The sequence below is a fragment of the Felis catus genome, chromosome A1 (assembly GCF_018350175.1).
Source record: "Felis catus isolate Fca126 chromosome A1, F.catus_Fca126_mat1.0, whole genome shotgun sequence".
NCBI lineage: Eukaryota > Metazoa > Chordata > Mammalia > Carnivora > Felidae > Felis > Felis catus.
Window position 1 is genome coordinate 172264225 of NC_058368.1, and position 21262 is coordinate 172285486.

The 21262-nt window shown below is 44.1% G+C and overlaps 1 protein-coding gene across 5 annotated transcripts in view; it reads right to left on the bottom strand.

The window, feature by feature from the left end:
• Positions 1 to 21262, bottom strand: part of MCC (MCC regulator of WNT signaling pathway) — a 431948-nt gene that overhangs the window by 86672 nt on the left and 324014 nt on the right. For all 5 annotated transcript variants that reach the window (XM_045034744.1, XM_019838097.3, XM_045034751.1 and 2 more), the window contains 2 exons: positions 13400 to 13542; positions 4016 to 4158 (listed from right to left, as the gene is read on the bottom strand). In XM_045034744.1, the coding sequence (XP_044890679.1) occupies positions 4016 to 4158; positions 13400 to 13542 (286 nt within the window). The remainder of the gene's footprint in view (positions 1 to 4015; positions 4159 to 13399; positions 13543 to 21262) is intronic.

Sequence of the window (21262 nt, forward strand, 5' to 3'; positions counted from 1 at the left end):
CAGCAAGGAGGCCAGTGTGGCCACAGCTGGGGGAAAACGAGGGATGGTTAGGGAGGGGGCCGCCTGAGGTAGGAGATGCTCAGCTCTGTGGGGGCCTATTGTCAATGGTCAGGAATCAGGATGTTACTCTGGGTATGAGAGAACAAAGTGTGAGAGTACAGAAATCTGAGGGCAGATCCTGTGACTCATATCCCTCTTGCACAGCACCCAGTGAGTTATTCAACAGATGAATAAGGGCCGCCTGTGTGGGCAGAGAACACATACAGGCATTGCGTCGACAGGGTCCTTTCCACCAGGAGCTCAGTCCCATCAGCAAAGGTACGATCCCTGGCTATAACAAACATAGATTTGTAATGAGGAAAAGGATGGAAAGAGAGGATTTGAGATTAATGATTTGGAAAAACGAAGCCAGCTCATAGCGCAGACAGGCAGATACTGGTTCCTGGGCAGACAGCCTGAGCTATCGAATGCTCCAACAGGAGCCCCGAGAAGCCCCACCAGAAAGATTCCCGGTCCACTAAGGCAGGTTTATCCCCCCCACTCCCCCACTTTGCTTAAGCAACATTGTTGGAGTATTGGGCACTGATTTAATTTCATAAAACACTTTCAGAGACATGAATGGAGGGATCAGTATAGGCACATCTCTTTGCTTGAATGGGAACATCTTGGCCGTCAGCACCTGTCCCACTCCCAAGGCTGGAAGACGGAGTCCAGAAAGGTTTGAGACCCCGATGCTGATAGAGCAGCACGTGGGACTTGAGCCCACAGCTGGGATGGTCCCAGGAGATTGTGTGTGTTCTAACTTAAGGACTGGGATATGGGTTCAGGTGAGTTTAGAGAGGCAGTTTCAGCCTGAAGCCAAGAGCTTGAGGACCTAGAAGGTGTCTCCACCCCTCACTCCTTTTCTGTTGAGGTCACATGGGTTTCAGTTTACAGCTCTCAGTGACTTTGCTGGCATTAGGAGCAATCCGTCCTGCTGACCTCTTCCTTCCTTTTTGAGTTCTCTCTGCCCCGCTGGCTTCCTAAACATGGCTCTCCTCGTTTCCTTCCTACACCTTTGGCTGGCCGACTGCTTGATGGACTCACCGACTGCTTTACTTGTTCATTCCAGCAAGCATCTCTGGACACACACCGTGTACCAGGCCTGGTGGTGGGCTCTGGAACTCTATTAGTAGATTAAATATACTTCTGCCCAGTGGAGTTTAGTGGGAGAGTCAGTCAAGCAAAGAACTAGAAATATATCATTTAAAATTTCAATTCGAAGGGCACCTGGGTGGTTCGATCGGCTAAGCGTCTGACTTCGGCTCAGCTCATCATCTCACCGTCTATGAGTTCAAGCCCCACATCAGGCTCTGTGCTGACAGCTCAGAGCCTGGAGCCTGCTTCGGATTCTGTGTCTCCCTCTCTCTCTGCCCCTCCCCTGCTCATGCTCTGTTTCTCTCTCTCTCTCAAAAATAAAAAAACATAAAAAAAAACTTTTTTTTTTAAATTTCAATTCAATAGAAGGAGACAAGTGGGGCAGCGAAGAGTCAACTCAGGAACTTGCACAGACTGGTGCTCACGAGATGCTTTCAGAGGAGATGCATTTGAACTGAGACTAAAATGATGAGAGGCATGTCCCTGCCAGGGGCTCTATAGAGTCTCCTCTTCAGCTGGCGGCCCCCAAAGCCCAGGCTCCCATTCTCTGTACTCCTCGCTCTATGCATGGCCTCCCACTGCTTCAGCAACTATCTGCAATAACCCAGTGTCTCCTAACTGCTTTCCTTCAGCCTAGACCTCTCCTCTTGGCTTCTTATGTATACCTGCTGCCTTCTGAAGCATCTACACCCACAGACTTCGAGACAGACACCTCAGACTTATGCCCACACAAAACATATGACCTCCACCCTACACTCCCATCCCCTCAAGTAAAAGAAAACCAAACAAAACTCGAAGCAAAATCACCTGGCTCTTTTTCCTGTGCTCCCGTGTTGGCGACTGGCAGCATCATCTGTCTATTGTACAATCCAGACACTTAGAGAACATCTCCATACACACACTTTCTCCTTTCACCCTCTGTTTCTATTCCTTCAGCAGATCTTGTCAGTTTTATACCTTTCTGGATCTCAACTACCACCACCCTGATCCTAGAGATAATTGTGCCCACTGAGACATTAGCAATGGTTTCCTAGCTGGCCTCCCCCATTCATACTTTTTGTTTTTTTTAACGTTTATTTATTATGAAGAGAGAGAGAGACACAGAGTGTGAGCAGGGGAGGGGGAAGTCAGAGGGGGAGACATAGAATCCGAAGCAGGCTCTAGGGTCTGAGCTGTCAGCACAGAGCCCGACGTGGGGCTCAAACTCACAAACTGTGAGATCATGACCTGAGCCAAAGTTGGTTTCCCAACCAACTGAGCCACCCAGGCGCCCCACTTTTTTTTTTTAATGTTTATTTATTTTTGAGTGAGAGAGTGAGAGAGCACACAGTTATGCAAGCGCATGTGGGGGAAGGGGTGGGGGGTAGCGGGGACAGAGGATACAAAGCAGGCTCTGCACTGACAGCCCGTGAGATCATGACCTGAGCTGAAGTCAGACACTTAACCCACTGAGCCACCCAGGCCCCATTCATTCTTGATCCACCAATTCTCTTACTACAGAATGATGGATTCAAAATGCAAATCTGATCATCTCATCCCCTTCCCACACTACTAAAACCTTTCAGTGGTTTCTTGTGCATCCTTGAATATAGGTCAACCTTCCTCACATGGTCTATAATATCTTGCATGCTATGGCCCCTACCTATCTCTCCAGCCTCCGTCTCACACCTCTGGGCCCTCCATACACGATGAGCTTTTTTCATCTCCTTGAATGCATCCACTTCCCCCACCCTCCCCTGAATGCATCTCTTCATTTACTTGGTTAATTTCTACTTACCCTCCAGCTCTCAGCTCAAATGTCACTTCCTAGAGGAAGCTATTCTAGAATCTTAAACTGAATCAAATTCCTTTGATAAACTCTCATGGTACTGTGTTCCTAAATTTTATAATGAATATAAATGTGTACTATTAAAGTCTCTCCCCAGTGAAATTTTAGGTTCCAAGAAAGTTATACTATATTTACACCTCCTTCTCCTTTTTCCTCCACCTCCCCCCTATATGTGACCATTTCCTAAGATATGGTGCTCCTCCTCCTTCTGACCCCACATGCTTTGGACCACAGAGATCACCTTACCTCGTAACTTCAAAGGCTTTATCCTCAACCCCAATCTCTCCAAAGATCCAGTTAAGCATCTCCAAGCAGACCAGTGGTTTTGCAACATTTTGTGGGTTGACTACAGCCCACAGCTGAAACGTTTCATTTGGCAACTTACTACATACGTACACACACTCAACAAATAAGTCTCATGAAGCAGTGTTGTCATTCTATTTTTTTCCTATATGATTTCACTTTAAAAGTATTTTTCATATAATCTCAAGATCCACTATCAGGTCACGACCTGCAGTTTAAAATACCAGGTATTCCCAGATGGGCATTTCTCTACAACCTCAAACATAACGTATCTATTTCCCAACTCATTTCTCAACCAAACTTCCTGACTAAGAAATATGAGCATGTCCTTAGTCACTTAGGATCAACATGTTGGAGTTATTTCAGATTCCTTCTTACCCAACAGTTGCTAAAAACGATGGGTTCTTCCACTATAATGTGTTGCCACCCATTCCATCCTTCCCATCCCTGCCATCATGGTTCAGATTTTACTCGAACTTGGAACACTACAATAGCCTTTTCCTTACTTCCAGATTTTTCAAATAGAGGTGGCATATGTTTGAATCACAAATATCAGGGCAGAAAGCTAATTCAGCTCTTCAGTTCCAATAAAGGAGCATATAAGGGACCTTCAAATGGATATGCCTTCATCTACTCACCAAACTCCTTGACTAATTACATTTTAATTCAGGCTGCCTCATATTTCTAAAATTCCCATTACAATCCAGAAACCAAACTCTGGTTTCATGCAATGGCAGGCAGACTCACCCATGTCAGCGGTGACCATGGTGGACTGGTTTTCAGGGATGGAGACAGAGGTCTGGTCTTGGTCCATGCTTCGAGAGTCTTCGTTGACCTCGTGCTGACTCTGGCTGAGTTCTGATCGCAGTTCTGAGTACTCATCTTCCTCCCTGAGAAAAAAGGAGAGTCAGCTACCACTGACAGAGATAGAAGACAAATTCCTAGAGAACATGGCTTTGAAGGGCAGGAAAGAAATTCAGAGAGTAACAGATCTTCCCCACCCTATCCCCTCAGCCATATGAACTAGCTAGGACTCTTTTCAGGCCAGATAAATGGTTAGTCACATCCACAGTCAGTATGTGAAACTGAAAGGTTGCTTCTGTGTCCACACACACACACACACACACACACACACACACACACTGAACAAGATTCATCTAACAGCCCACTAGAAACTTTTTTCCTTTAAAGATTTCCTGAAGAAATTAGATTTCTTCACCTCCTCAAATTCTGAGGTACAAAAGAACCCAAGATCCGAAGCAGTGTTAGTCTGAGTATGGAGGCTACAGTGGGCAAAATAAGCAGGAGTCTGGTGCACAGGAATGTCACATCCCATCAGCTGGAGAGTCCCACTGGTGGGCTTTCTCCTTGGAAGGGGATGTAAAAAGGTGTTGGGGCTGGAGCTACCAGAAAACCAGTACCTCACCTGTGCAGATCAAACTGGATGCTTTGAGAGGTATGTCTAATAAATACCACGCTTACTTTCCCCAAAGTAAGTCAGTGGCATTAGGGGATGGGAAAAGGTGGGGAGAGGAGAAAAATGGACACAGTGAGTGAGTGCACCCCTCTCAGTAGTCTGTTTCCACCAGTTAGCACTTGTAACAGGAAGACAACATTTAAATGCTGCCATACACACACACACCCACCCCTTCTCAGCCCTTCACAGTCCCTCAGTCTTTGGTTCCTGAATTAGCTATGAGCAAGCGAAGGAAACTTAAAATTGTACCAAGTCTTTCAAAGCACATGCATGCCTCTTCCTCACGTCACCACCATCACTACACACACAACGAACACAGACGTGGCGAGCACAACATTAACTTCCTCTGAAGCATCTACTTTGCAAGTAGATGAGAAGAGCCAGAAGAGAAAAGAAGAGAAAGCCAGAAGAGCCAGAAGAGAAAACTGTCAGGGGATTTACTATGGGGGTGGAAAGCCCATAGGTGTCTATGAAGAAAGCCAAGAAGAGAAGTCCCCTTGGCTTGGCATTCACTTAAAGTAGTTGACAGCAGGAGGGCAGAAAATCTTCCAGTCTTGGGTTTGGGGTGGACCAAGATGGTGATGGGTGACCACTGGAATTTGCAGAAGAGGCAACTGCCATTTTAAGCTGGGGAGACACATCTATAAATTAAAGAATGTGAAGAACTCTCCAGAGTTCTTAGTTCACTTCAGAAATCAGTATCCTCACAGGGAAGGAATTCAGCTGAGCCCCTGCTTTATAAGGTGTTTTTAATAAAAGCCATCCTGAAATCTGGGGAGACTTTGAATAGATATTAAGCCCCCAGACATGCAAAATATGAATTAGAACGGGAGTAGCGAAGGCAAAAAATATAGGTTAATGTTCTATGAATAAGTTAATTATTAGCCACCTGCAAAGCTAACAATAATTAGGTTTAGGAATGAAAACAATTAAAAAGTACCTTAAGAGTAGCCTTTTTGGTCCAGAGGGTAATTGTGTCCTGATATATCAGTTCTCCTTTCAATCAGCACTTAGAAATCTGATTTTAGTTAACGGGAGGTTTTGTGTGTGATGAATAAATTACCTTTGTTGCATGGCCAATGTAATCAGCTTCAGCTTGGCTGAGACTCTTTTACAGCCAAGAAAGCCAGATAAATGCTGCTGTATCTCTGGTATAAATGGCATTTGCAAAATCATTAATAGCCACCTTAAACACTTCTGGCTTGGCAGGTTCTAAAACATACAGTGGCTGCCAAATCTCCTGCTTTGTAAGGAATTACTTCTAGGGATTATTAGGATGAACTTTATACAGCAGTGAAGAGGGAAGGGGTAGGAAAAGGAGGCTGTTGATTGCAGGGGCCATTCCTTACCGAGGTCAGAGCACACTCTGAAGGAGAATCACACCATACTAGAAATTTTACCTTAGGCAGAAGACTTTCAGGGTCATGAAATGTAAAGCAAGGATCCTTGGTCAATGTATCTGAGCACCAAAATAAGGACAGGAAAGCAAAGACCAGATGGATGCTGTCTTCCAGGAGTCAAATGTGTTCACAACAAATTCTAACCTAAGAAGGATGCTGTGTGTGGGCACAGGAGGGGCGTCTGGCACTGCAGGTGAGTAGTGACCAGGGAAGACTCCTGGCTTTCTTCACAGACACCTACGGGTTTTCCATCCTCACCGTTTGTTTTGAATGTGAATGACGATGGGAACGGAGAGGAACAAGTGACCAATATAGCTGAGACCACATGGGGTGCAGGATAGCAACATGAGGCTGGAGGGAAACTCAGGCTGCATGTTGAGTGGGCAATTTTGATCAGAAGGAGAACTTACTGTACTGGAGGAGGCAAATCATGAGGGTTAGATGGTAGAAATAAAAAGAAAATGAGTGAAGTCCAGGAACTCGGAAAGAAGTGTGTGCTGCTGAACTGTCATATGGAAACAGAACAAGCAGGAGGGAAGTGTGGAAGGTCTAGGTTCTCGACCCCAAAGGGAGGGGCTGAGCTGAGCACACAAAATCTCTGGGTAAGATTCCTCCTTATGGTAATCGTGTTGAGCACTATAGTACAAACCAGCATGTGCAAACAAAGTAAATAGCAATTAGAGGCAGAAAGCAACCTTGTGAGATCAGGCCAGGTTTTGTAACACGAAGAATGAGGTATAAAAATGGTTACACAGAATCTAAATATTAAAGTTTGCGCAACCTTGCTATTTCTCCCACTGACTTTGGTTAAAGAATTCATAGAGCTGCATATTCTTATCATCTCCTGAACATCATGACTGGGATCATTCTTGAAAAGAGGCTGGACTCTGGGACTGAGAAAGAACAAAAGCCAATTCGCTCAGGGCCTTTTGTAAGCTGATAGTCAATCTGTGATTGCAGGATATGTAGAACACTCATGCTTGAGGTCTTCTCTCTACTGTGTTATTCGGGAGCATGGTTCACCCAGAGCAATAGAGCGAGAAATCAGAAACATCCCACCGGTGCCAGCAGTTTTACAAAAGCAAGAATATGAGGTGTGTTTTCAAGGCTTCTCTGTGCGACAGGAGTCTTCTAGTTGGTAAAGATGTGTAGTTAACAACACAGCATCAGTGCCTCAAAGTGACTTCATTGTTTGCTTCTTTCTGTTATGTATACAGTCGCTCTTGGCAAATGATAACTTATTTTGGGGGGGTGGGGGAGGAAGAGAACCTCCCCAAAGAACACCAGCTGCCAATGATGCTGGTGAAAAGAAAACATGAAAAGATCCAAGAAGTGACCATTTTAAGCCAAAAAAAAAAAACCCCAAAGCCAAAAACAAACAAAAAAACCCCAGAAGCTTTGATAAACTGATAACTGTTGATAATTAGACACTATTGTGGTAGTTTCGCAATTATGGAATTACAAAGTTCTCAGGTGTCTCTCTTTGGAACATCAAGAATCATCTCACAGAATTCTAAATGTACCTTGTTTCATTTCATTCACTTAGAAGCATTTGTGAAGTGCTTCCAAATTGCTCTTAGAGCAGCAATGATTAGTGCTTGCTACTAGCTTAAATGACAAAACAAAAGAAAAACGCTCCCAAGGAGGCAGGCATTAGATTGTCCCCACCACCTGTGTAACTAAGCAGTGGCAGAAAAGTCCCAGACTGGCAGAGATCTTAGGGCTCATCAAAGCTGGGATCAATACCTTTATTTTACGAACAAGGCAGTTGAAGCTTCAAGAGGCTTAAGCAGTTTACCCAAGATTCTACAACTAGTGAGCAGTACAGCGTCACTCCTAAATTTAGGACCAGTGAAACAACAATCAAATATGGTGACCCATGGAAAAGATTTTGTTGTTGTTGACGATGATTTTTAAAGATTCCTTCTCATTATTGGCTAGGGATGAAATGATCCCTTTTCGGAAAAGGGAACGGTCAATGAAAGTGTAATTCTTATCCTGCTTTCCAGACCTTAAGCTGAAGTACTATGGAATTAGTAGTATTTGATATAAATATTATTTCATTAGCAATCCCCATGCCTTTTTATTTTGGCATGCACATTCATGCCTTGTCACTGGATTGATTTGTGAATAAGACGTGGATGGACATCTGCCTGCCTTGACACCTGTCAGTCAACTATGTCCAGCTACCCCAGCCTACCTGACCCGGTGGGGAGTTTTGCTGAACTACATTCTTCCTTATAAGTAAAGGCAGACTTGCCTTGAAATGCCATCATTCTTTTAAAGAACAAAGATTTTTTTTAGATACAAGGAGGAAATGTATCCCTTTCAGCTCTTTTAGAAGATCTAAAGCAGGAAATCAGTGATGAGCCCTGATTCTTCCTGCAATTCCATCTCTCCCTATTTTTCCATCTAGCACAAAGCAAGATCAGTCTCATCTATGAATCTTTTGGTGAATAATTGGGCAAATGGAAAGGTCAGGCTCATGGAGCAGGCATGAGATTTTAGAGGCTAGATTATGTTAGAGTAGATGGAGACTTTGGATATTATCTCTGTTGGCAAATGAAGAGCATTTTGCAGACAAAGAGGCAGAAGAGTGAAGTGGGAGGGAGGTAACACAGATAGGCGGGGTCAGCTTTTTAGGGCTACAGCCCTTCAAGGTGAAAGGTGGGGAGAGAGCACCCAGGGTAAGAGCCAAGGCTGAGGGTCAGTCTTAGGGACAGAAGAAATGATCTAGGTCCTAGGAGTTCAAGAAGAACACACCAGGAAGGAGAGACGATTTAGGGGCACAGGCTGCAGAAAAGGACCAGAAACAAGAAAAGGTCACTGGAGTTTTCAGTTAAGAAGTCACTGGTAGTTTTCAAAGAAGTATCATAGCCTAGGCTACTGTATAAAATACTGTGGACTAGCTTAAACAATAGGACCTTATTTTCTCTTAGTTCTAGACTTTGGTTTGAAGTCCAAACAAAATCAAGGTGCCCACAGGGTCAGTTTCTGGTAAGGGCTTTCTTCCTGGCTTACAGATGGCTGCCTTGTCACTGTGTCCTTACACGGCAGGGAGAGAGTGTACCTGTGAGCAAGCCCTCTGGTGTCTCTTCTTATAAGGGCACTCACTGCAAGCACCATATGGTCCCCATCCTCCTGACCTCAACTAAACAGAATTATCTCCCCAAGACCCCAACTCCAAATGCTATAACACTGAGGGGGCAGGGCTTCAACATATGAATTTGGAGACATAATTCAGTCCCTAGCAAAAGAAACTTCAGCAAACTGTTGCACTCAGAAGCCAGACAGCCGTGGGCTAACAAGCAACAGGAAACGGAAGCGGAAAACATGACTGATCATGAGAGCCGGCAGTGAAAGGGTGATGTTATGAGAGTAGCTTTTGGGCAAAGCAAATGATCTCCTCAGGAAACAAGAGTTCATGTTTAATTTGCTTAGAACCCACCCACCCCTCCATTCCAAAGTGAGCTACTGATGTATTTTTCCATTTTCCCCATCCCATTATATAACCTCTCCAAGTCAGATGAGCATTTAAAACAGCCATTCATAACATACAGTTAAGTGAAAAAGCATAGATTACAAAACATTGTGTGTGCTATGATCCAATTTATTTAAAATATTCATGAATAAAATTTTTTAGAAGGCCATATATACAAAATGTTCAATGTTTATTCCTAGGAGATGGGATTTAGGATGCATTAGGCAGGGTTCTGTTAGGAACATAAACTACAGTGGATGTTTCAAGTAGAAGAAATTTAATTTAGGCAGTTCCATGCTTGCATAACGGTTAGAAGAACCAGAAAAGTGTGGGTGGAGGCCACCAGGAGCTGTCACATTTGCCATCACAGTTGTGGATCCCCCCAGAAGTCAGGTAACTACCTCTGCCTTCACACCTGCCCACAGCTCCAGGCTCTGGCCAGTCAGTGCAGGACCTCATGCCCACCAAAGCTTATATGTCAGCTGCTGCCATCTTGGCCTGAGTAATAATGGCTCCCACCTCCTTTTCCAAATCCACGTGAAGGCACCTCACTGGCAGACAGAACCCAAACTGTATCCAGATCGCAGCTATTAAGGCAATCTGGGAAGTAGTCCCAAGTGTCCAGCCTCTTTGATTCCCGGGAGAGTAGAGAGGAGGAGTGGGAATGGTACCAGGTGCTAGATAACATGTCACAGGCCACATTCCGTGGCTACTTGACAGCCACCCACGGTTGAAATTTCCAAACTGACATTTCCAATTGCAACAGCAATTGACTCCAACCTTCTCTAACTATCTCTCATTCAAATGTAAATGAAGTCACCTTCTCACCAAAATGGGAGACCCAAAGTCCCAGCAGTTATTGTATCCATTGTCAGGTAACCACTTCTCTTCTAGTTCAGGGGCAAATCCACCTAGATACCGTCTAACCTAACCATCAGACAAGTTTCATCACCAATACCAGCTCACCCGATGTGATAGGAGAGAATAAGAAGGTAAAAAAAGGAAATTGGATACATGCATAAACAAGCAAGAAAATATGCACAGCCTTGCATCTTTTTTGCAACTGACCATGAGGCTACAGTTGATGTTTCTAACTTCCTTCTTCCACTAGGAAATCCCTATTTCCTTTGTGTTTGGCCAGCATCTTAATTGGTTAGAATTCTTTACCTAGTGAAATAATTATAAATCTTTATTCCTGGGGGACCTGAGTGTATATACCTGGCACCCTCTACCTGGGATCAGATTGCTGTAGAGTGTCCAAGCTTTATCAGACAAGGAGGAGAAGTGCTTCTGCAGAAGGGGAAACTCAGTGGAGTTTGTAGGCTCTAGGAATTGTGATTCATTGAAATCTACCCCAATGTTTCCATTCAAATTCTCACCATTTCATCTTTTCCTATCAATGCTTAATCTTTACCTAAAAGATGTGATGTGGCCGTGAATTCAACTTACACTGGAATTCAGCCACCTGCAGTGTCTGATTCTTGGCTACATTAGCCCTGTGGCTATAGGAGATGGGAGAGTGTCATGTAGGATAGTCACAGAAGGTCCCAGTTCTGACTGTGACCTGACATAAAAGTTTAAAACTATGAGATTATCACTTTTCTTACTTAAGCAATTTAGCTTATGGATAGCTTATGTACAGATATATCACAGCTTACATAAACTATTCCCATATTATTTTTCAGCATTTCCAATACATTTTTAAATTTTTTTTAACATTTATTTATTTTTGAGAGACAGAGAGAGACAGAGCATGAGTGGGGGAGGGGCAGAGACAGAGGAGACACAGAATCCAAAGCAGGTTCCAGGCTCTGAGCAGAGAGCCTGACACGGGACTCGAACTCATGAACCGTGAGATCATGACCTGAGCCAAAGTCGGATGCTTAACCGAATGAGCCACCCAGGCGTCCCTCCAATAAATTTCTAACTCAGGCCCAACTAAAGGGACAAGAAAGTCTGGAAGGTACTAGTATTGTACCTGACTAGTATGACAATCAATTCTCTAGACCCTGGATATGCTAGGGCATCTGGAGTTCCTTGTAGGTGTGTGCCTCCTTACCACTCCCACCCCTGCCCAACTTGGTCTAGCACAGTATCTCAGCACATGAGGGCAAACCCATTTCTGGCAGTGCTGGGAGCAGGAGACAAGCCTTAGCCATGGAAGTCAGAGGACAGGAAGAGCCTTGTCTTACTGGCCCACAGTCTGCAGGGAGACCCCCGAAAGGCGGAGGATAGCTCATTTACATAATGAAAACTGGCAGAATTTAATGTGACATCTGCACAGATGCAATCTCCCTTTAAATAAAAGGCACCAATAAATGTTTATGGTCAAGAAGCTCACTGTATTTTAACATGAAGCCATTTGGCCATTATATTCAATTTAAACATCCTGAAATTGAGTTTTCCAGGTGATGTGTGATGCTTTTTTTCACAACTCACTGAGCCCATTTTCCCTCACCTTCTCAAGGGTTTAAAAGTGCAACATGTTTTAATGGAAATTACAAATTTACCAATGTACTCTGCCAGCCTCCTATAAGTCGGCTCTAATCATTTCTTTGGTCTGAAAATTCTTCTCTGCTCATGCGTTTCTAACCTACAATCACTCCGAAGACCAGGATACAATTTAAAAGACTTGAGGTTCTACATTGGAATATGGAATTTATCGTGTGGCTCCAGTTCAGTGTCAAGTTTTCCATGATTTTGCCCAGAAATCAGAGGCCATCAGTACTCTCACCAAGTAGCCCTGTCATTCCTGTAACTCTCAGAGTTGGAACAAAATACACCCAAAGTTTCTTCTAACCCACTAGGACTTCTAGAGGGACAGTTTAAAGTAGTTGCCTCTAAATGGCCATAATTGTGGCTTGTACAAACATTCAGTGAACAAAGCTCTTTTCTCCAGAAAGGTAGGTGCCAACTGTTTGCTTTCCTCAGGGCTGTTCCCTGAGCACAAGCAGCATGATAAAAAGCTCTCATCCTTGGCTAAGTCACTCAAGGTAAACCCCTCCTCTGGAAAGCAGGGCAGGCACACGCCAATTAAAATTGTGCTGCGTGCAGGAGACTTTGGGGCTGATTGATAAGGAAGGCAGGACCACCAAAAGTCACTTTCATGGAAAGACTATTAAGTAAAAGCAGAGAGACTGCGGGTTCTAACTCTGCTTCTACCCTCTGCTAAATTTAACTTCAAAGTCATCAACTTCGTATTTTTAAGCTCTCGCCTTTTTGCTAGGTAAAATGATGTATCAAATCTTGCCCCCCACATTAGGAGTTTTTATAAGGCCACATCAACGTTGGTAGATCAACTCTAGGTGAGCTCAAAATATTAGATTACCTAGAAGCATATGTACTATTTAGTTATAAGCCACATTCACAGAGCTCTCAAAATCCCCAAGGGAGGCACACAGTTTGCCCATCTAGAGAAGACCACCTAGATTCAAGCAGTGGTAGGGGTGCTGGTAGGGAGACAGAGGGGCTCCATCCAGAACTGGTTAATAAAGCATTTCACCAACTTCTGGCTCCACACTCTTATCAGTACCTGAGGATTATAACTCCCACCCTGGCTACCTTCCAGGACTATCCTGACGATCAAGATGAGAACAGAACAGTGGAGGGGAAAGTGCACGACCGACTATCAATGTAAAGAGAAAGTAGTTATCAACAGCAAAAATCTTGGTTGCAAATAAAACATCATTATATTTCATCAGGATGATTTCAACCCCAGGAGCCAGGTCAAAGCCCAGAAGGGCAGAGAGAAAGCTGCACTAGGAGCCCACTACCTGATGGTGGTGCCTTGCAAACGGTCTATCTTCTTATTGAGCTCAGCAATGATGCTGTGGAGTTCCGTGATGCGTTCCTCGTACCGAAGCGTTGTTCGCTCCTGGACGTCCTCATGTTCTCTCATGAGGTGGGACTGTTCACACTGGGATCAAGAGAACAAGACAGAAGGGCCAATGAGTTGACGCACCTATGGGTGAATGATTCCAAGTTTTATGGTCTCAAGCCACCACAGCCTCAACATTGAGCACACTCCAAATAAACATATGCCCGCTCATTGGCCGGAATCCCAGAAGCCACAACACCAGCTAACTTTTATCATATCCTTTGCCTTTGTAGCATTCATTCTGTCTTTAAGAGGGAAAGTCCCTCTGCCATTGCTCGTAATCTCTGTGGCATTATCCAAGTCTCCTGCTTTCCACCCCCCTCCAAGAAGTGGGCAAGTGGTCTGAGCTGGATCCATCAGATACCTTCTTTTGGGAATGTTTAGTGAATAGACTTAAGATTGCGTGGAGTTGATTCACTTTTCTGAGGGTCCTGAAAAGACTGTCCCTTAGTTCCTGAGACCTATACCCCTGAGCTGTCGTCCCACATTCCTTTATGGCTGTTCAGTTTCTATGTACCCTTTTAGCTGATGTTTGCTAGGGTACATTTCAGCTGCTTTTCAACCAAATAGTCCTAAGTGGTGTGACAATTATTTCTATCTGGCCAGTTATCTGCAGACTTAATTTTTTCCAATATCCTTTTCTACCAGACTATGAACTCTGGCAAAGCAAAGACTAGGTGATTCTGTAATTTAGCCCTAACACCTGGCATGTGGCTTGCTTCACTGTGGGTGATCTAGTAGCGTTATGGAATGAATAAATCGCAATATATCACACTGTCAAGGAGGCTGCTTTGCAGAAACAATGACAGAAGAAACTGAGGCGCTTCCCTTGCTCAGCATCTGATGGTGTAAGAGGCAGCAGATGCTATAAAAACATTTTTGAAGCTAGAGTTTAAATCCTAAGGAACCTGTTCATCTCTTTCACTTCTCTAACCCTTCCTCAACGCCCTACCAGTCACCGAGCATTTGATCTCATTTGCATAACAATAAAACACTCATCAATGATGGAATAAGGAATCTAGCTTCTGTCCCTGTCTACTGCGTTCAGCGCTGATTAATTTCCTGTCCAGCAGAGGAATTTTAATTTCATTTCAGCAAGGTTTTCCTAATGCCAAGAGCCATATGTACTTGCCAGCTTTGCACCTTCAGGGCTAGTGGCAGACGGAAAAGGGTAAGACTTCTCACCCACCACGTCCCACTGTCCTCCTACCTCCCTAAATCTGGTTTCCCATGGTGTAACCCAGAAGCTATCGGGCAGGGACAAAAGCCTTCAAAGATAAGCAGAACACTACACCAAGCCCAACTCAATACTGAAACAGAAATACACAGCAAAGAAGTCTGATAAATATGGTGGTATATATCCCGGCAGGGACCACACCTACGAACGACTTGATCAGTATTAATGTGGTAACTTCCTGGGGGCTGCTCAGAGCTCCAGGAGCAAGATTGAAGGCAAGGAGGTTGTGGAAGCTGTATCACAGATCTTTGGTGCGACAGCTGCTTTCACAGAAATAGTGATGTGAATTTCTGTTCTTAGGGACAACCTGCAACATCAAATAATGTCCACTCAAGGTCACACGCTCAGGAAATAAGTGGAAGGAGAGGCAAGAATGAAGGGTGAGTCTAAGTCCCATTTACAGGGAAGCTTTCCTAAACAGAACAAAACTGTAACAGGCCCCAAGTACTCTCTGCATGAAATTATGCTTTTCATCCATGATCCACCATATTTTACAAGGGACAACAGAAGTCCACAAAATGACAGGGTGTCAAAGACAGTATCTGTCAAAAAGTGAAAAAGGCTCACATTTCTTTGGAACATAGCCACAGCAGAATACTGTTTTTCTCCATCCCCACAAAGTATCTGTGAGTTTTTGTTATCAGTCTTTATTCCCACCTTCAAATTGTGTGTGTGTGCATGCACCGTGTGTGCACGTGTGTGTATGTGGTATGTACATGTGCCAGTGTAGCTGGCACTCTCATGAAGATCACCAGTTCTAGATCTTAAAATAATTACAAAATCATGCCCAGTTTGACCTGGATCTCATTTCCACCACGACTCTTCCTGCCATCTTGCTGGCTCCTCCTCTTTGCTTTTCCATATTCAGCTCTGTAGGGCTACAAATCACTGTGAAAGGCTTCCCCTCACAAACTTAACAGCTCTCCCTCCCCACCAATTCCTCACTCACTCTTCCTCTTCCACAGTCTTCAGAGGTCAACAGCCCACTACCATCACCAAGGCAAACCAGAAACTGCCAAATTCACTTAAAAATGAAGGTGTGCAAATATTCATACAAGAAAAAGGCACACGATCAACTGATAACCACCAAGACAACTCTGGGCATCCCTGGTGACTGTTGTGAGCTACTTCACAGGCAAGATCCGGGTTGCTGGAAAAGCAGATGGCCAATGCCCCGATAATGAGAGCATGTTATCTGGGACTAAAGCATCTTCGCTCCTGCCTCTAACTGGGGAGTCTGCCTAGAGGGTATGAGTATGAACAAGAGACAACAGGAAGCCTGATGATTCAGACAGAATGGCACTTGTAGCTAAAAGGAGACAAAAGACTCAGAATGTATATTTGGAACTTACGGGTTCATTTGGGAGTAGCAACAAGAATATATTGGAGAAAAAAAAATTCCTAGCTGAAGGCAAAGATATCTGGTTTACATTCCTATATTTTTTTTCCATAAGTATGGTTTCCTAAAATAGTGGAAAGCCTCTGTAATTTAATTCTTCCTCTACAAATAATAGATATGTCTCGATTTCCTATAACATTTAAGATGGTGTGCTGGGTGCCACAGTGGGGGTCACTATGACACATACTTTGAAGCAAACTGTAGTCACAGCTTCCGGGTGGAATTCTGTGCTGGAGGACAAAAGTGGGGGTTGGGGGGAGGAGTGATGGTGGAAAGGTACTCTGGGGATTCTTTACACAGTGACAAGAGAACACTGGAAAATAATTATCCTCTTAGCCTCAAGGTGAATGAATGGCTGGAGAAGACATTGCCCAAGCCCCATCTGTATGTGTCCTTGAGGTGTCACATTAAACACACTTCACCCATTCTGTCCACACTCATTGCAACCAGACCAAGATATACTGAGGCACTCATCTCCAAGCTTAGTGAAAATCCCTTGAGATTTTCCAAGCTGCGGTGCCTGCACCACAACTCCCATGAGAGCAACAGAGCAGGAGAAAACAAGTCGTGACCTGCAGGAGCCAACAGAACCCAACAAAACACCCTTGTTAAATAGTCCTCATAAAGCTGCACAAGACCAACCCCAGCAAGGGACACTTTGGTGCAGGAAAAGTAGAAGAGGAGTAGCGGCACCCAGGACAGACACAGCCATTCTGTGCACGATCATGCCTTCCTGCCCTGGCAAGCTCCTGCACGGGCAAGCCTGGTTTGTTCAAGTCATGCCGGATTTTATTATCACACTCCAGTATTGTTACTGACCCATGCCTCTCCCCACCTTCAGTTTTCATGATCTGTGAGAGCAATTTTTTTTAGCCTGGGAGGGTGTGTGATTCCAGGCATTCTGTTTCACAGGGGCACAGGCGAGGTCAAGCTGCATATCATACCACCACAGAGGAATCACCCAGGGTCAGGTAGCCCAGTAAACCCTCAATTGAGAAGGTAATACAACAATGGCAACTAAGCAGGAAAAAGGAGCATTACCTCTATGATTATAATTTTTTGACTTTTAACTTACAAGTTTAAGTACTTTATACACATTAAAAAATGATAGATGTCCACTTTCTCCATAATCCATGAATAAAACCCTTTTTCAAATGGTGTTCACTTCTCTCCAGTATTTTCTTATGTATATGCGGCTCTACCGGAGCCATCATGTGGGATGTGCATCCCATAAGCACCAGCACCCCTGCAGTACCCAGCAGGGGCGCTCATCAAGACTCTGGTTCACCTCCACCCTTGCACATGGTGGGATTATACTTCCCCTTTCCCATGAAGCCGGATATGGCCATGTGACTTGTTTCAGCCAATGAGGTCTCAGTGAATTGATACCATTTGCACCTGGAAGCCTTTACCAGCTCCTTCAGAATTTGCTACATTCCCTTCCCAGGCCATGGCTGCTGGCAATGTTCCAGATGGTGGAAGCCCTTCAGTTTAGGAGACTGGCTGAGGACAATGCCACACAGAGTTTTCTGCCAGCACTACTGAGCTCCTAGCAAGGAACCAGAAATACACCTTTCATATCTTAAGCCACTGCAAATCTGCGGTTATGTGTTATCACTGCATATTCTGATGATACAACCATTTTACAGATGAAAACAAATTAAATGTAAAGTTACTGATTTGTTATATCCCAGACAAGCAGAACCCTCTGAAAAATCTTTCTGATTCCTGTTCATGCCATCAAAGGGTTAAAGCGATTGTAGCCACAATCTTCTCCCCTCAACTCCCTCCCAGATCCCTGACCTGTGGGCTGGTCTCTGTACCATTTGCCTAAAGATCTCCAGGGGCACCAGAGTCGCCCTCCTTGGTCCCCTTCCCTGACCTGCCTCTGTTGAACTCCAAGAAACACCAAGTATTATGCCTTCCAATATCAGAGGAGAAGTAGAAAACCCAGACAATTCTCATCTCAACCCCCTGGAGCACCGAAATAAAAAAGCAGACACACGGGGCTGTAAGACAGGACATTCTAGATCCCTCCAGTTCCCATAAAGCCAGCGTTAGCTGCCCAAGTCAGTTACTCAGCGATGACTTTCTTAACAGGGAGGAATGGCAGCTTCTTCCTGCAAAACTTCCAAGTGAGAAATTATTTTCTTCTCTTCACCATACACAAACGTTCCATATGATTTCAGTCGAACAAAGTAAGAAATGGTCTCAAACAACATGCTGCCTATGATCCCAGGGAATTGCATCCAGGGTTCTCCCTCCTCCCAGCCTGTATTCATCAGTTTTTGGACTGATCCTGCAATACAGCAGAGAAAGCAAGCCTGCGGTTGCAGCATCTTGCCTGCCATGAGTTTCTGGAGGTCAGAATCATTAGGATTGCTCCTACAACTACCAACTGTTGGTCTGAAAGGCAAGGAAAAAAAGACTGCGGTTGGATAGGATGAAATTGCGTTTTTCCTGAATTTCATCCTGACACTTAATGTATACTCTGAGCATTTTCCCTAGGTATCAGCTCTCCAATTTGATGAAGCAAATTTAAAATCTATATAAATACTTATGTCTAGCCACATATATTGGTGAAATTGCCTATATGCAAAAAATGTTTATTAAAAACAAGCAGTATTATTACAACCACCAAGAATAAAACCCTTTAGTCTCATGTCTGCTATTGGTGCAATCCAGGGATAAAACCATGAGTCAGCCTTGAGACAGACTGGTCTGAGAACTTGAGCCCTTGTTGGAAAAACCCTGTGCAATGTGCTGATGCTAAGGAGCTTTATGGTTTTGTTAATGTTCTTCACTGGGTTTTATCTTACCCCCACAGAGGCCACTGATCTTTAATCATCACATTAGTCTCAGCTGTCAAACCTAAGAGCATTATGAACTCCATTCTTGAAAACTGCAATGCCATCATTCATCTGTTAACCCTCTCAACCGTCCTGGGGAAGGGGGTCAGCACCACTCCCTTTTAAAATACCCAAAGAAGTAATGCTACTCTCTCAGGATCACAATAGATTGGTCTCAGTAATATTACTAAGGGTATTTTCATCTTCATTCTAAGGCCTGGCCCAGGTCCTCCCAAGGGGAAGGTGGGAGGAACAAGGCCAACTAAACAAAGAGGCCCAGCACAAATGGAAATGCCTTTGATGAGCAAAACAGCAAGAGCAATTTACCAAAGAAAAGTATAAAACCAGTAAGAAAGGAATAGAGAACATTCCTGACACAGAGAATGCATGCCAACCACATCTGTAAGTATTTCATACAATGAGAAAAAGAGATAAGAAAGGACTCTCTCCATTACATTTAATGAAAACTATTTATGTTTTCTTCCTAAAAGCCAAGAGGCAGAAAATTCAGAAGACTTGCTTTCCAAAGACAGAGGGCTTAGAAATAGAAAGTGTTCTGAGGGCGCCTGGGTGGGTCAGTCAGTTCAGCGTCTGACTCTTCATGTTGGCTCAGGTCACGATTTCATGGGTTCGTGAGACGGAGTCCCATGCTGGGCTCTATGCTGACAATGTGAAGCCTGCTTGGGATTCTCCTCTCTCTCTTGCTCTACACCTCCCCTGTTCTCTCTCTCTCTCAAAATAAATAAACATTTTAAAAAAATCTTTATGGAGTGCTTGGCTGGCTCAGTTCGGTAAGTGTCCAATTTTGGATTTCAGCTCAGGTCATGATCCCATGGTTTGCAGGATCGAGCCCCATTTTAGGCTCCATGCTGTTAGCATGGATTCTCTCTCTCCCTCTCTCTCTCTGCCCTCCCCTGCTCACACATGTGCATGCTCTTTCAAAAACTCAAAAAAGGGGTGCCTGGGTGGTGCAGTCGGTTAAGCGTCCGACTTCAGCCAGGTCACGATCTCGCGGTCCGTGAGTTCGAGCCCCGCGTCAGGCTCCAGGCTGATGGCTCGGAGCCTGGAGCCTGTTTCCGATTCTGTGTCTCCCTCTCTCTCTGCCCCTCCCCCATTCATGCTCTGTCTCTCTCTGTCCCAAAAATAAATAAAAAACGTTGAAAAAAAATTAAAAAAAAAAACTCAAAAAAAAAAAACTTTAAACAAGAAAGTGTCTGTATTACTACTGACTGACTTCATTTCAAAGGGATTGAAAAGCTTGTTTGAATTATCATTTTATACCACTTAAAAATGCAGCAATTTAAAACAGTTGGTACTAAATAAATAGCAAATATGCTGAAAGCATCAAACTAGTACTATATATGATCTTTGCCAGCTTCCCACAAGGCTGTTCCCTATGAGGCTATTTAATGTTGGTGCAAATGCACGCATGTGTCTATGCGCCTGTTTGATTGGGATGGAAGGGATGTTTAAACCAAATGGACCTGTGCATCATCCCCTCCTCGTGACTTCGAGATCCCCTCTGGATGCTAAGAGCAGCCTGGGCAGCTTAAGAGACATACAGGGATCAGTACAGCTGTGGATTCCCACAAAACCTGGCTTCAAATTCTAACTCTTGGTTACTTTCTAGCTACATAATCTCAGGCAAGATACTCAAATTCCCTAAACCTTAATTCTTTCATTCATAAAACAGCCATGTTATTAGTACCTGCACCATAGGTCACTATGAGAACTCCCTGAGATAAAGCATGCAGAATGCTTGGCACACGCCTGGCACAAATATAGCTCAAGAAGTATGGTGATTATCACTACTGGCATAAGCTAATAGTGGTGTTGTTAATCAAATCCCCCAGGAAGTTGTGATGAACAGCCTCCAAAATGCCCTTATGATCCCTGAATCTCCTTTGTGTGATACCCTCTTACTGAGCCTGCATGGGACCAGTGACTGGCTTCTAACTAATACAACGTGGCAAAGGTGATGGACATCACTCCCATTACATTATGTAAGACTGTCTTATCAGCAGACTTATTCTAGAATCTTTCTCTGCATGGATGGCTTTGAAAAAACAAACTGTCCTGAATCCTACAACCACAAAGAAATAAATTCTGCCAAGGACATGGGTGAGTGGACTCTTCCCAAGTTGAGGCTTCAGATGAGTATTCAGCTCTGGCCAACACCTTGATTACAAACACGCATGGAACCCAGTTAAGCCATACCTGAGCTTCTGATGCACAGAACTGTGAGCTAATAAATGTGTGTTCTTTAAAGCCAGT